Source organism: Chiloscyllium punctatum, chromosome 3 (genome assembly GCF_047496795.1).
Source record: "Chiloscyllium punctatum isolate Juve2018m chromosome 3, sChiPun1.3, whole genome shotgun sequence".
Lineage (NCBI taxonomy): Eukaryota > Metazoa > Chordata > Chondrichthyes > Orectolobiformes > Hemiscylliidae > Chiloscyllium > Chiloscyllium punctatum.
Window position 1 is genome coordinate 127,758,341 of NC_092741.1, and position 16,026 is coordinate 127,774,366.

General features: G+C 43.3%; 1 protein-coding gene across 3 annotated transcripts in view; it reads right to left on the reverse strand.

Annotated features, from left to right (window-relative positions):
• LOC140464913 (CUB and sushi domain-containing protein 1-like) overlaps window positions 1-16,026 on the reverse strand; it is a 2,358,623-nt gene that overhangs the window by 459,869 nt on the left and 1,882,728 nt on the right. For all 3 annotated transcript variants that reach the window (XM_072560545.1, XM_072560536.1, XM_072560527.1), the window contains exon 22: window positions 12,015-12,184. In XM_072560545.1, the coding sequence (XP_072416646.1) occupies window positions 12,015-12,184 (170 nt within the window). The remainder of the gene's footprint in view (window positions 1-12,014; window positions 12,185-16,026) is intronic.

Genomic DNA, 16,026 nt, shown 5'->3' on the forward strand with positions numbered 1-16,026 from the left:
CGTTATTATACTGAGTACGTGAAAGAGAGGACTGCAGATGCTGGAGATCAGAGTCGAAAAGTGTGGTGCTGGAAATGCACACCAGGTCAGGCAGCATTTGAGAAGCAGGAGAATCAATGTTTCAGGCATAAGCCCTTCATCAGGAATGTGTGAGGCAGGGGTGAGAAGGGGGCCGGGAGATAAATAGGAAAGAGGTAAGGTTGGGGGGAAGGTAGCTGGGAAGGCAAGGTGGATGCAGGTGGTGGGTGATGGTGATAGGTCAGAGCCGAGGATGGAATGGATAGTTGGGAAGGAAGATGGACAGGTAGGACAGTTCAAGAGTGCAATGCCGAGTTGGAGGGCTGGATGTAGGATGAGGTGGGGGGAGGGGAGATGTGAAAACTGGTGAAATCGACGTTGATTCCATGTGGTTGAAGGTTGCCAAGGCAGAAGGTGAGGCGTTCTTCCTCCAGGTGTCGGGTGGCTAGGATTTGGCAATAGAGGAAGCACACGACTTGCATGCCCTTGGCTGAGTGGGAGGGGGAGTTGAAGTGGTCAGTCACAGGGCGGTAGGGTTGTTTGGTGCGTGTGCCCCAGAGATGTTCTCTGAAATGCTCCGTGAGTTGACATCCTGTCTATCCAATGTAGAGGAGACCACATCGAGAGCAACCGACACAGTGGGTGAGGTGTTTGAATATGCAGGAAAATCTCTGCTGGATGTAGAAGGATCATTTGGGGCCTTGGATGGAGGTGAGGGGGAAGTGTGTGCATAATTTTTGCACCTCTCGTGGTGGCAAGGGAAGGTGCTGGGAGTGGAGGGTGGGTTGGTGAGGGACATATACCTAATGAGGGAGTCGTGAAGGGAATGGTCTCTATGGAATGCTGATGGGGAACGGTAGGAAATCTATCTCTGGTGATAGGGTTGGACTTTAGGTGGCTGAAATGATGAAGGATGATCCACTAAATCTGGATGTGAGTGGGATGGCACTGCACCACCCTCTTACCTGTCCACCTTCCTTCCCACCTATCTGCTCCACCCTCCACTCCAACTTATCACCATCACCCCACCTGCATCCACTTTGCTTTCACAGCTACCTTCTCCCCCAGCCCCAGCCCCACATCCCAATTTATCTCTCAGCCCCCTTCATCCCACCCCACATCCCTGATGAAAGACTTATACCTGAAACATCGATTCTCCTGCCATTCGGATGCTGTCTGACCTGCTGTGCTTTTCCAGCACCACACTCTCGGCTCTGATCTCCAGCATCTGCAGTCCTCACTTTCCCTTAGCCATTGTAAACTTACTGTGAAGCCTCTTCCAAGGATGTCCACCTTGAAGAGGTTTTCCTCCTCCCTCCACAAAGATCTCAGTGAGTCTCTCTCTCACTGCAACCCACCAAGTCATCTCCTCTGTTCTGAAGCTCTTCAACCACATCCTGAAGCAGGCCTGCTACCACAGCCATATCTCCTTCCTCAGCACCTGCCTATGCAAACAACCTATCCCACATGGACTCCAGATTACATTCAAGCCATCACAGTTTGGACTTGACCAGGACAACCAGTACCTACAGCAAATCCAAAGCCTCCCAAAATGGTTCTCCCTCTGGATCCTCTGCTCCACACTCGCAGCCTTGCGCCACCACCTACTGTCCCTGCAGTCAGCCCTGCCCCAGCTCACTGCCATACTCCCCCAGATCTGCAATGGACCCTTGCTGTTCTTCATCCTGAGAAGGATCCACACATGCAACAAATGTTTTTTCTCTAGCTTAACAGACATCAAGGTACATAAAGTACACCAAACTCTTACATACTTACCTCCAGACCCAGGATTCCTCAATCATTTTAGAACCTTCTCCTGCCCTCTGGAAGTGCTCGGACACCATTAGCCACATGGCCTCTACAGTCACCATGACTGTGGCAAATGATGACATCACTTCTGCCCTAGCCATCTCAGAGACTGCAGCCATCGGGGACTAAAGCACCACGTGCTCACTGCCATGACCAGCACCTCCGTGATCACCGCCAGAATCCACCGCCTCCGTGATCACCACGAGGACCCACCGTGAAGATGCACCGCCTCTGTGATCGCCGCGAGGACCCAACACCTCTGTGATTGCTGCCAGGAACCTGCCTCCATGATCGCTGCCAGGATCCACCTCCTCCATGATTCCCACCAGTACCACCTGCTCCACAATTGCCACCAGGTCCACCGCAAATGCTTCCATTATGTCACTTCCGCTTCTATGGTTACCATCGTCTTAGCCACTTCCACCCCCAATGGACTTCACTGACTGGAATACCAGTGATGAACACACAGCCGCCACCAAAGACACCGCAGACATCACTTCAGCCACCATAGATGCCAACGAGTGCATCGCTTTTGCCCCCCTGACCACCATGGTGTATGCCACTTCTTTGGTGAGTCACCCATGATACCATGACCACACCCACTTCAGTGACAGTCTCCACCCCCACTCCCAACTCCAGCTTTATACCAGGTTCTAGCCCCAGCCCTGCCGTGTTTTAACCACCGCTCCCCCGCCCCCCCCCCCCCCGTTCAACTTTACTGAGGATGAATGATCAGTCCTCAGTAAAGGTCTCACCTTCATCCCATTATGCTGCTGGGTCAACAAATTCCACACATGTTGCGACATTGAATCTTTCTTCCAACACCTCCATCTCCAGGCTTACTTTTTCCATCAGCACTCCTATCCACCCCCCGAGGACCCCTTCTCCTGCCTCCAACATGCTGCATCCACTCGGACACCCTATACTGGTCTGTTATCCACCCTTGACCTCTTCATCTGCAACTGCCGCTGTGATATTGACCATCTCAACCTGTCCACTACCTCACCCGTTCCAACCTCTCATCCTTGCAAAGCGCAGGCCTCCAATCCCTTTGCTCCACCCCTACCTCACCATCAAACTCGTGGACAATGGGGAAGCAATGGTAGTTTAGCACACTGATGTCTATACTGCTGAATTCTGGATTAGTGGTGCTGGAAGAGCACAGCAGTTCAGGCAGCATCCAAGTAGCTTCGAAATCGACGTTTCGGGCAAAAGCCCTAACGAAGGGCTTTTGCCCGAAACGTCGATTTTGAAGCTACTTGGATGCTGCCTGAACTGCTGTGCTCTTCCAGCACCACTAATCCAGAATCTGGTTTCCAGCATCTGCAGTCATTGTTTTTACTTCTATACTGCTGAAGCCAGGCGCTAACTTGCGGACACCTCCTCCTACTGCACCCTCAACCACAACCTCACCTCCCAGACCATCCACAACCTCATCACCTCAGGGGATCTCCCATCCACAACCTCCAATCTCATAGGCCAGAAACTCCAACACCTCATCTTCACCATAGACATCCAGTCCATTTACATGCCCATCCACCATGATGAAGGCCTCCAAGCCCTCCATTTTTTTCCTCTCCTGCCAGCCTAACCAGTACCCATCCACCAACATAATCATTTGATTGGCTGAAATGGTACTCACCCTCAACCTTCCCACTTCGTTCAAACCAAAGGGGTAGTTATGTCTGCCTCTTCATCAGATATGTGGGACAGTCCATCTTCCACAGTTACACCGGCACCATACCCCACCGTTTCCTCTGCTACATTGATGGCTGTATCAACGCCATCTTGTGCTCTCACGAGGAGATTGAACAGTTCATAAACTTCACGAATACTTCCACCCTTCCATGCTGATCTCAAATTCACCTGGACCAACTCGGACACCTCCCTCCCCTTCCTGGACCTCTTTGTCTCCATTTCCGGTGACCAACTCAAAATGGACATCTACTTCAAACCCACCATCTCCTACAGCCACCTGGAGTGGACCTCCTCTCAAACCCCCTCCTATAAAAACGCTATCCCTTACTTCCATTCCCTCTGTCTCTACCATATCTGCTCTCAGGAGGCACAATTCCACTACAGGACATCCCAGATGGCCTCCTACTTTAAGGATTGCAATTTTCCCTCCCACATGGTCAACAATGCCCTCCAGTACATCTCCTCCACTTCCCACCCCTCCAACGGCAAGAAGATTAAAAACCACCCCCCACCTCCCCCACCCCGGTCCTCACATTCCACCCCACCAACCTCCCGATACAGCACATCATCCACTTGTCATTTCCATCATCTACAGTCAGACCCCACCATCAGAGATACACTTTCCCTCCCTCGCTAGGTCTATGCCCCCCTACCAACCCACTCTCCACTCCTGGCATCGTCCCTTGCTGCCACAGGAGGTGTAATACCTACGGCCACACCTCCCCCCTCACTTCCATCCAAAGTCCCAAAGGATCCTCCCACATCCAGCAGAGATTTTCCTGCACACCCAAACATCTCATCTACTATGTCCTTTGCTCCTGATGTGCTCTCTACATTGGAGACACAGGATGCCAACTCACGGAACATTTCAGAGAACACCTCTGGGACACATGCACTAAACAACCCCAACGTCCTGTGGCCAACCACTTCAACTCCCCCTCCCATTCCACCAAGGAGATGCAAGCCCTGAGCCTCCTCGACCACCAAATGCTAGCCACTCAACGCCTGATCGTCTGCCTTGGGACCCTCCAACCATACATTATCAACATTGATTTCATGAGTTTTCTCATCTCCCCTCCCCCCACCTCATCCCAGATCCAATCCTCCAACTCGGAATTGCCTTCTTGAACTGTCCTACCTGCCCATCTTCCTGCCCACCTATCTGCTCCATCCTCTGCTCTGACCTATCACCATCACCCCTCGCCTACATCCATCTATATCCTTCAAGCCACCTCCCCCCAGCCCCAGCCTCTCCTCGCATTTATCTCTCTGTCCTCTTCCCCACCGACATTCCTAACGTAGGGTTTAGAAACATCGATTGTCCTGCTCCTCGGATGCTGCCTGACCTGCTGTGCTTTTACTGCAAACACTTTTACACCAAATATGGGTCATTCTCCTAGAATGCATGTTTCATCAACGTGATTTGGCTGTAACACAGTTGGTGAATTGCGAAATTTCTTTTTTAAAAACGTGAACCCCAGTTCGTTAGGATGGAATTCCATTTCCAGTTACATTAAAATCCACTCTCAGTGTTTACTTCAGGTCAAACAAAAGAGGTTGGGTGACAGGGCAAATTTTTCCTCACCTTATCGTTGATATCTTTGAGCAAGTTTTAAAAAATTATTGCAGGAATAAAGATTTGGATTTCAAAGCTCTCTTCATTCTGGACAATGCATTAAGTCATCCTCCCACCATTGGTGAGCTTTCTGAAAACGTCAAAATATTATTTCTACCTCTGAACACAACCTCTCTCATTCAACCCATGGACCAGGGTGCAATAGCAGCTTTTAAAGCTTATTATTTAAGGCACACATTCAGGAAGCTAATTGCAGCTACTGGGGAGATATTGAGAATAGTGTTAACATAGAACATAGAACATAGAACGTTACAGCGCAGTACAGGCCCTTCGGCCCTTGATGTTGCGCCGATCAAAGCCCACCTAACCTACACTAACCCACTATCCTCCATATACCTATCCAATGCCCGCTTAAATACCCATAAAGAGGGAGAGTTCACTACTGCTACTGGCAGGGCATTCCATGAACTTACGACTCGCTGAGTGAAGAACCTACCCCTAACATCAGTCCTATATCTACCCCCCCTTAATTTAAAGCTATGCCCCCTTGTAATAGCTGACTCCATACGTGGAAAAAGGTTCTCACTGTCAACCCTATCTAACCCCCTAATCATCTTGTACAAAATTGTTCTTCAATTTTGGAAGAGTTTTAACATTAAGAATGCTATTGACATCATTGTGGAGGCCTGGGGTGATGTCAGTAAGGACTGCTTACATGCAGTTTTTTGCAGAAAGCTTCTCCCAGATTTTCTTCATGATTTTAAAGGCTTTGGACAATCAGAGGAGCTTCCAGCAATCAAAGAACATTGTATTGCTCTTGCAAAGCAAGTTGGATTTGAAGAAATGGAGACTGATCTAAAAGAACTTGTGGCTGTGGGGAAAATTAAAGCTTGAGATAAAGACAATGAAGTCCAGCTACAGCACCATGAAAACTCCCCACTTCTTGTTTGTCCTCTATCCTGAGGGAAACTGAGAAGCAGTTGCAGCTCTCAGAAGATAATGACTACGAAACAGAACGCAGCAGGATAGCAGTATGTGGCATAAAATCTTATCTGGCACCCCATGAGCAACGTCTTCATGAGAGAGGAATGATAGCAAAGCAGCAAAAACTAGGTGCCGTTTTTAAGTCAACCCCCCCCCGCCCCAAGAAACAGTCTGAGGACAATGAACCACAGCCTCCACTTCTGGACTAAATATTTTCTTTTGTCATAATCCTGTACCCAGAACTGCACCTAAAAGTAATGATGATGCTGATGATGGCCCTCAGCTCCTATCTTAATAAAGTCCTGCAACTCAGCAAACTCAGAAAGCCCTTAAAGTGCTAAATATATTGTATTATTTCATTTAAACATATGATTTTAACATTTACATAGACTGTGCTGTCATTTATGTTTGGCCAGCTACTATTTTTGTTTCAATTTTTACTGATATTTTTAGTGGTTCGCCTCAAATCCTGTTTTTCCTATAGGCCCTATTATTTCTACTGTGCGATTTTCACAACATGAGGTCTCAAGAGAACACAACTACCGTATTACAGCAGAACAGACTGTAATGCCATTGCAGTTTGTGTAAAATTTTCAATTAATTTTAACCTCTGACTAACTAGTAAGCAGCCTAGCAGAACGAGTCTCTGTGAATGCTGATATTGCCAATGAAAATAAGGAAAGCATCACTCGTATTGAAAAATGACTTTGCATTCACATTGACAAGACAGGTCAGCACATCAGACATACTGAGGAAACTAATATTGAACCAGTGTCTGAAATTTAACACAATCAATTTGAGAAAAATAATAGTAATGAAGAAATAAATGGACTAAAGAGCTATAAATCCCTAAGATCAAATGTTTTTCAGCTTTTAAAAATGGGCGAGAACATTAAGCTCAACTGTGGATATTGGAACTCTGGATCAAAAACAGAAATTGTTGGAGAAACTCAGCAGGTCTGCCAACACCTGTGATGCTGAGTCACTCCAGCACTTTCTGTTTATTTTGTAGGTTAGAACATTTCATAAGATTTGTACTGAGCAATAATCTTAATTCAGAGACAGTTCCTCTTGATGAGAATATCAGGAAAGAGAAAGAGAGAGAGTGTGGGTGCACGTGTATTTGCTTGACTTGACTGTCCTTCAGAATATTGCCAAACTTCAATCCCTGTTTCCAGCTAAAATAGAATCAGTCTGCCTCCTTACTCTTCCCCATCATAAGGCTAAGCTTCATTGATCCTCAAATAATCAATGTTTATTATCAGGGAATTGCTGGAAACTATGAGAAGAGGTTACTGAATAGCTTGAAAACTTTCAGCTTGTTAGAGAAAGCCCATATAGATTTGTTGTCTGGCTTCACAGAACAGATGCAGAGAAGTCAAGGCTAAAACAATGGATCACAGTCTCAGTGAAAGGGGTCAGCCATTTATGACTGATATAAGGAGAAATGTCTTCACTCAACACATTATGACTGTTTGGATTTCCCATATCTCAGGCAGAGATGGATGTCTAGTTATATAGTGTATTGAAGTCATAGATCAATAGACGTTAATCAATCTTTGAACATGAAAAGAATTAACAGACATTGAGAACAACCACAAAGTTGGAATGGAGAGAGAGATCAATAGTGATGATCTTACTGAATTGTGAAGCAAGCACAAAGGAACTGCATACTGCCTTTGCATTCATCAAAGAGTCAAGTATATACTCTTTAAGAAATCCTGTCCAGAATAAAGGGCAATTGTAATGAATGAAATGAGGCCATTGCTGTTTGTCATTACTGCAATTCTAAATGTAGAAAATAGAACACCATTATTCAGCTATCCACAGACTTAATACTTAGGGCTCTTGTATAAACATCCAGATACTTCATCTTATCCTCACAAAACTATCAATGCTACCATCCTCATTGGCTCCCTCTTCCCATCTCTAACTATTCAACTATGGAAGCTGCATCACTCACTTACAGTGCAGCATTGTTATGCTGCCATCTCCCACAAGGCAAGCTGACACAAGAAAGAAACAGAAGAGTACTGGCATGGAGCAAGAAAACCTGCAACTCTTGAACTGTATAATAACAATAACATTCTGCTTCATAGTGTGTCAAATCATTAACAACTCACTGTACAAAACTCACTCTCTTATGTCTCCTCAAATTGCCAGTTAACTTAGACTGAATTTACTGGTTCTTGCACAAATTCCAATGTGTTGATGACATTGTACATCTGAGGCAGATATCAACTCTAAGGAAAGGAAATAGAGCATTACAACTTGGACCTCTTGAAGTGCTACTTCCAGGGCTGCAACAAGGCCAAACCCACCGAAGACAGCTCGGTCATCATCCCATCTGAATAACAATGTTGTTCAAAAAGAAAGGGGAAAAACAAGCAGCAAGCTCCCTCACTAAATGAAATTATACCAATTAAAATTAAATAAATACATTTGAATGTGTAAATATCTCCAGAATTTTCTCAGGATGGCTGTCTTGATCCAACAGTGCCTAGTGTTCCTCGCTTGGCCAGCTGCCGCTGGTAATTAACAGCTGATTATTAAAGATCAGGACATAATTCTGTAAAAGTGACAGAGACTCCGCTGTGACCCAATCAATGTGAGGGGCAACAATAAAAAGAAAATGTGCAACTATTAATAAATTGTGATATAAATGGGGAAAGGTAATAAAGGGATACATTCTAAATAAGTGATCTTAATTGTGATATTGGAGCATTTCTGGAACCTTGTGGTATATGCTACCTCTATGTGGTATTGGGTAAGGGTTGTTTGAGTTAGTTCACTACTACCGATTCTTGTTTGCCCAGGGCCTATTGAGTAAATACCGATTGAGAACACACCACTGTATGGTATCTACAGAAGAAGCTCTGTTCTTAGTTAATGCATAACCATACTAAATCCAACATTTGGTCAGGCATAGTTACAAGCACCTTAGGCGCCTTACACAGATGTGGCTTCTCCTTACCAAGGCTTGACTGGAGCACCTTGTCCCCTTCCACATACTCAGTGTGACATCAATAGAATAGGTGGAGCCAATGTAATTAGAACACAAACCACTTCAGAATCATTATCTTTACAACAGTAACAAAACCACAATTAACACCCCTTAGTTTGAGATTATGTAAAAGATTTTGGTTTGAAACTGCCTTTGCCTCAATGCAGTGGTTATTCTAACAAAATAACAAAAAAACCTTTAGCCCAAACAATAAATGCTTGTTTCAGTGCAGATGAGAAGTGGTGAACTGTGCATGCTGAGATTAAAAACTCATGACATCAGGTTAGAGTCCAACAGGTTTATTTGAAATCATAACTTTCGGAGCACTGCCCCTTTGTCAGGAGAAGTGAAGAAAAGCATACAGCCACAGAATTTATAGGTGACCTTCAAGATACACTACAAAACAGCATCACCAAATAGAAACTGATAGCCAAGTTCTGTACCCATGAAGACAGCCTCAACCCTGACCTCAGATTCATGTCGTGCTACACATAACACCACCACACTGTTTTGTATTTGTAAAATCTTCCTTACTGTCTTTGATAACTTGCTATGACCTCTCCACCTTAATTAGATTGTACAATTTTGGATGACTTGTCACTTTCGCTACATACCTCGACTTGTGACCCTTCCAACTATCATATTATTCCAGTCATCTGGTTTGTCTCCAGCACCACATTACTTTTATTTTTCTCAAATTATCTCTCTGCATCAATTATTCGGATTACAGGTCATCCCTTCACTCGCTATTTGGCTGTTGATACTTAATGCACATCGTCTGACACTTTTGGTCACCTGCAGAGACTTGTTATTTGACCATGCATTCACACTATATGAACGATCTTTTGATCTCTCTGCCCATTGATCTCCCTGCCGATAAATTCTGTGCCTGTATGCTTTTCTTCATTTCACCTGATGAAGGGGCAGCACTCTGGATGTTTGTCATCCAGAGTCATGTTGGACTATAACCTGGTGTGGTATGACTTCTGACCTTATCCACACCAGTCAAACACCTGCACCTCCACATCAGAGATAAAATCCATCAATGGAAACTCAGCCATTTACTTTTGAGCAGTTGGAAATACAACAAGTGGATTTCATCACTCGCTGCCATTGAATAGTTAAAGAAAAGTAATCCTTCTTTTTCAAAACAACTCTCTCACAAGACAGAAGTGGAGACACACACACTGCCTCCTAAAAATGGGTAAAAAGAAGCCACCTACTGTGGGTGCTGGAGATGAAAAACAGAAAGTGCTTCCCGAATTAAAGTGTTAACAGTGTTTCACTTTCTGCAGTCCTTGGCCCAAGAGTCTCCAACTGCTTCACCAATGAGCTTCCTTCCATCAAAAGACCAAAAGTAGAGATGCTTGCAGATGACTACTACACAATATTCAGTACCATTCGGGACTGAAACAGTCTATGCACAAATGGAACAAGACCTGGACAATATCCAGGCTTAGGCTGACAAGTGCTAAGTAACGTTCACATTACATAGGTGCCGAGCAATGACTATTTCTAACAAAGGAGCAATAAGCAATTGCCATTTGTCATTTAATGGTATCAATATCACTGAATCCTCCATTACCAACATCCTTGGAGTTATCATTGACCAGAAACTGAACTGTATTAGTCATATAAGTATGATGGCTATTAGGAATCCTGGAGCGAGTAACTCACCATCTTCAAGGCCAGGACAGGACTGTGATGGAATACTCCCTGCTTGCCTGCAGCTCAACCAACATTCAGGAAGCTTGACACGATCCAGGTTGAAGCAGCTGCTTGATTGGCAACACATCCACAAACATCCAATCCCTCCACCAGAAATGGTCAGTAACAGCAGTGTGCATCATTTCCAAGACGCATTGCAGAAGTTCACAAAGTCTCTTTAGACAGGACCTTATAAAGCCATGACCAATGCCATCAAGAAGGACAAAGGCAACAGATACATGTGAACAACCTGCAAATTCCCCTCCAAACCTCTCATCATCCTAACTTGAAATATATTACCATTTCTTCTATGTCACCAAGTCATATTCCTGGAATTCCCACCTTGACAGTATTGTAGATCTATTGCACATGGACTGTAGCAGTTCAAGCAGTTTGCTACCACCTTCTTCAGGGCAACAAGGGATGGACAATAAATGCTGTCTCAACCAGTGACGTCTATATTCAATGAGCAAACTAAAAGAAAACGATGCTGCAAGACCTGCTGAGTTTCTGCAGCACTTGAGTTTTGTCCTAAAAACCGCAACTTTGTCACAAATGGCATAAACTTGCGTTCTGATAAGATATCGGAGTGTTCATCCCACCACTAGATTATTACCCTGGAATCACTCTACTTCAGAAAAGGCTAAGTCGAGAAAGAAAGCAAATTGAGAAAAGCAAAATGCAGGGCATTCTCAGGATATGAAATGTGCAATAGATATGCACAATGTTTTTTTTAATTTTCATTTTACACAAGACTGAACAGTGAGTATCACCAAAAAAGGTGAGTAGAGACAGAGGAGTGAAGGAACCTCTGGGAACCCTAGCTTGCAATTTCTCCTCCCTAATCTAATGCAATGGAGGCTCCAGCTGCCAATTCAACTAATTTAAGTTAGTTCACAAGATTTTAAAAATTAAACTTGAAAACCTCCTGGCTATGGTTCATTGATCACATTTTTGACAGAGTTTTAATTGATTATATTTCAAATAGAAATAAGAACCATTTAAAGTTCAAATATCTAAATTAAGTTTGAAAACCAATGACGCCTTGTTTGAAACAAGTTCATCAATCAATGTGTGGGTTCAAATTGGTTCAAGTAATCCACTTGTATAATTTTACTTTCAGCATGTACAGCATGTCGAAATTCTGCAGTACGAGTGAAACTATTGATTATCTTATTTTATATAAAAAGAAACTACATCTGTTGAGGTCACTGTTACCTTGACAACATCGCCTTGTTGAAGTTCAAACATCTTGGCTCGAAGGCGGATTCCTTTCCCTGACTGCGTCTCTATTCTATAGATGCATTCATGATTGTTGTCATAGTTGGCTGGGTAATTTGGTGACAGGAGAGTACCTTCTGTCGCTGATACAGAGGCTCCACATTCAGCTAAGTCACAAATACAAAGTGCAAGCAATTAAAACACCTTTTAGAGTAAATGCAGAGAGAAAAAATACACCAATTACAACTCAATTACATAATACTACTTATAATTGTTGTCTGCTGCAAAAATACCCTCCAGGATTCCCATATAACATCATCTACGCATACAGCCCATATATTTAGTGTCAATTATGTGACACAAGAGACAGCAAAAATCCTAGATTCGAAGTGGAAATTGTGAACTTTTTCTGTGAGTTGTAAGCACCATTAACCATAATATTTAAAAATCACCAAAATGAACCATTTATTCAGCTTATTAGCTGCAAGATTAGCTGTGGGTAATTATGCAGAAAACAAGATAATTTTTGGAATCCTAACAGTAGCATGTGAACTTTTAAATAACTACTTAATATGGTTGAAGAGAATCATTATCAAACGTGTTTCAGCATAAAGATAGGATTGCAAATAATCAACTGCAGCTCATGCAATGCTACCCAATTCATTGCCACCATTACTCAAAGTACCATCTTACTGTACATTATTTGGAGACTCCATGTTTGTCAGCAAAACCCGTCAGTTCATATTTTCTTGCAGATTCTCTTAATTATGAAATGATGTGGAAACTGCAAGAAATCTGTTAACATAGTAAATGGAACACCACATCCCGGGATCATGGACATTATGCATCTAGTAGGTGAGGGTACATTCTCTTTAGGATTGCTATACATTTAGTGAATGATAGAATATTTTTATTATATGTGTGTACAATCTAACTGTACTCTGCACCTGCATATGGCCATCATCAGATCACAGTTTGAAAGGCACACCGTTACACTGTCATTTATCACAAAATTATTCTTAAACTAAATTTTGAATTTCATTTCTTTTTCACAGTTTTCTGGTAATTCTGGTCAACTCTCTGGGTCCCTGGAAAACACAGTAGCTGCGGATGTATCCAACCTTTGCAATTACTGCTTTGAGTCAGCTGTCAGGTGACATGTGTGCAGAAGAGGGATGCATTTTCTTTGCAATTATTTTGTTCCCCCAGTGGTGGAAAAGAACGCATGGTTGGTTCTGCTTGGTTTCTCAGAACACAATTGGACAACAATAGCCACCATGCTGTGGCACTAGAATACAGTGGCACAAGAATGTCCAATTCTGTTCTGAGAAACCAAGCAGAAGCAGGTGTTCTTTTCCACCACTGGGGGAGCAAAATAATTGCAAAGGAAATGCTTCCCCATTCTGCACCATCTCAGCACACATTGGTGAAATTTTGAATTTTCAGTCAGAGAGCCTGAGTCCAAATCTTGGTTTCAGACGTCAAACTCTATTTGGGCACAGGGCATGCTTCCATTCCCTCTCAATTTAGCAACAGGGAGAAAGGCAATCTCGAGGAAAGGGATCTATTGGTGGCCAATTGAGAGGCGCTGACTTTGAAGCAGATCTCGACACAAGTCATTGTTCAAAGTTGATGCAGCAGAAACAGTGCACATTGAAACAGAGATACAGTGCTGCGCAAAGAGGAAAAGAAGATAGGATGAAACATTAAATAATGATCTCAAATGTTTAGATATACGGCCAAAACCATTGCCTATTTTTGAATGTCACGTGTGTAAAGTCCTCATGGTCATGACATTCAATGAAGTTGAACTCCTCCAAGATCTGACTATTGCTGCATTTTAAACGAGCTCTTCGATGGAAAAACCTTGCAACAAAAGAATCTCCAAAATAGTTATCACTGGAAAAAATATTTTGAGAGCTACAGATAAGCATGGTGCTGGAAAATAAGTTGGCATCACATCAGAAGTAACAGAAAAAGCAGTTTCTAGAACTTCAGACATTCAGAGTATATCTGAAGTCAACACAATTCCTATGTGGTGCAGCATAGTCAGGATAAGACAAACCTTCCTCCTTTTTATGGGGATCATTGCTCTGAGAATTCGGTGTACCGCAGCACAATCAGGCATTTTGATAAGATCAAAAATCAAACAATAACAGGTTTATTTGAAATCACAAGCTTTCAAAGCTGAGCTCCCTCCTCAGGCATGGTCTGATGAGGAGGTATAAGACGTACTAGTTATAAGCAAAAAGTTAATAAGTTGAAAACTGGCTGCCTTTGTTGAGTCCCTTAATGAGTTAGAAGGTAGACTGCTGATTAAAATGCAAAATCCTGATTCCTTTCAAGTTGTTGTCTCTAAATAATTAAAGGTGCTATCAATGTACAAGAGGTGACATCTCAGTTTAGATGATGCACGATAGGTGTGAGGTCCAGCTTCAGTGTTTTAAGCTGAGGTCAAGTTTTATTTTTTCACAAAAAAGATTGTGTGTGTGTGTGTTCACTGAAACTTCTAAGGAAATGTTAATGGCTGCTGTGAAAGGTGGGGGGGGGGGGGGGGGGATCTTGCTGAAAAAACACAGTCCTACCAGAGATGGCAAAAATGTGATTATACAGACTTATAGAGATTGACTTTGGGAAACCTCAACACTGACTCTGAACCTCTTGATGTCTCATGACATTATGGACAAAGAAATGTCTTGCTGAATAACACCTATTGTCAACTCATCAATCAACAGTCTTCACATTGAAAGCCACTTAGAAGAGGCATTAAGACTGCAAAGACACAGAAACTACTCAAGGTGGGGGATTTCAACATCCGCCACAAACACTGATGCATTAGTACCACTACTAACTGAGCTGTCTGAGTTCTGAAAGACATACCTTTCCCGTGGCAAGTGGTAAGAGAACCAACAAGAGAGTAAGATTACTTGATCTGAATCTCACTTATTTATCACAAATGCATCTGCCCTTGACAGTATTAATAAGACTGACCATCCCCATTACTCATCCCACCCTCACACTGAGAATTTCTCCATTGATTAGTTTGGCCCTAAAACCGTTCAGAGTAGACACAGTCTAGTTCTGGGGTTCTATCAACAGCAATCCGAAACATATCCCTCAATCCATCAATGCCATTAAGCCAGCAGATTACTCTGCATTCCAGAAACAGCACCAGCACAGAACCTAATAATGAGAGATCATCCTGATAAAGCTACAAAACAGGACAGCTTCATGCTGAGCCACAGAAGCAACATGCTTTAGGAACAGTGAGGTAAAAACAATGACTGCAGATGCTGAAAACCAAATACTGGATTAGTGGTGCTGGAAGAGCACAGCAGTTCAGGCAGCATCCAACGAGCAGCGAAATCAACGTTTCGGGCAAAAGCCCTTCATTTAGGAACAGTGAGTCAACCCCACAACCAATGGATCCAAAAGAAGCAGATGTGCCACATCCATTTGTGACTGATGGTGGAAAAATCAATAAATATTCAGGAAAGGAAGCTACACAAATATCTTCAATTAAAATGTTGGACAAGTCAGCATGTCAATGCAAACATTGAAGCTTAATCATTCACAACCAACTTCAAGCAGATCTGTTAAGTGCATGATCACTGTCTTATTTTTCATGACATCTCCAACATTACAGATGGCAAATTTCAGCTAATTCAATTCACTTCATCTGATGTCAAGCTACAGCTGAAGGCATGGAATACTTATTGGCAAAAGCCTGACTTGTTCCAATGCAGCTACAACTTTTACATTTACACCTACAATGTTGAAAAATGCCCTGATCGTTGCTGTGCACAAAAGGCAGACTCTGACAATCATCAGCAGTACTATCTAACAACACTACTCAGCTATAACCTGCTCATCGATCCTCAGTCTACATTCTGCCACGGCATTTGGTTCCAGCTTTCATTACAGTCTTGATCTCCCTTGCTCCAATCCTGCCAAAAGAAGTGAATGCTGGAGGGGGAATAAGACAGTATATCCCTAATGTTAAGGTGTC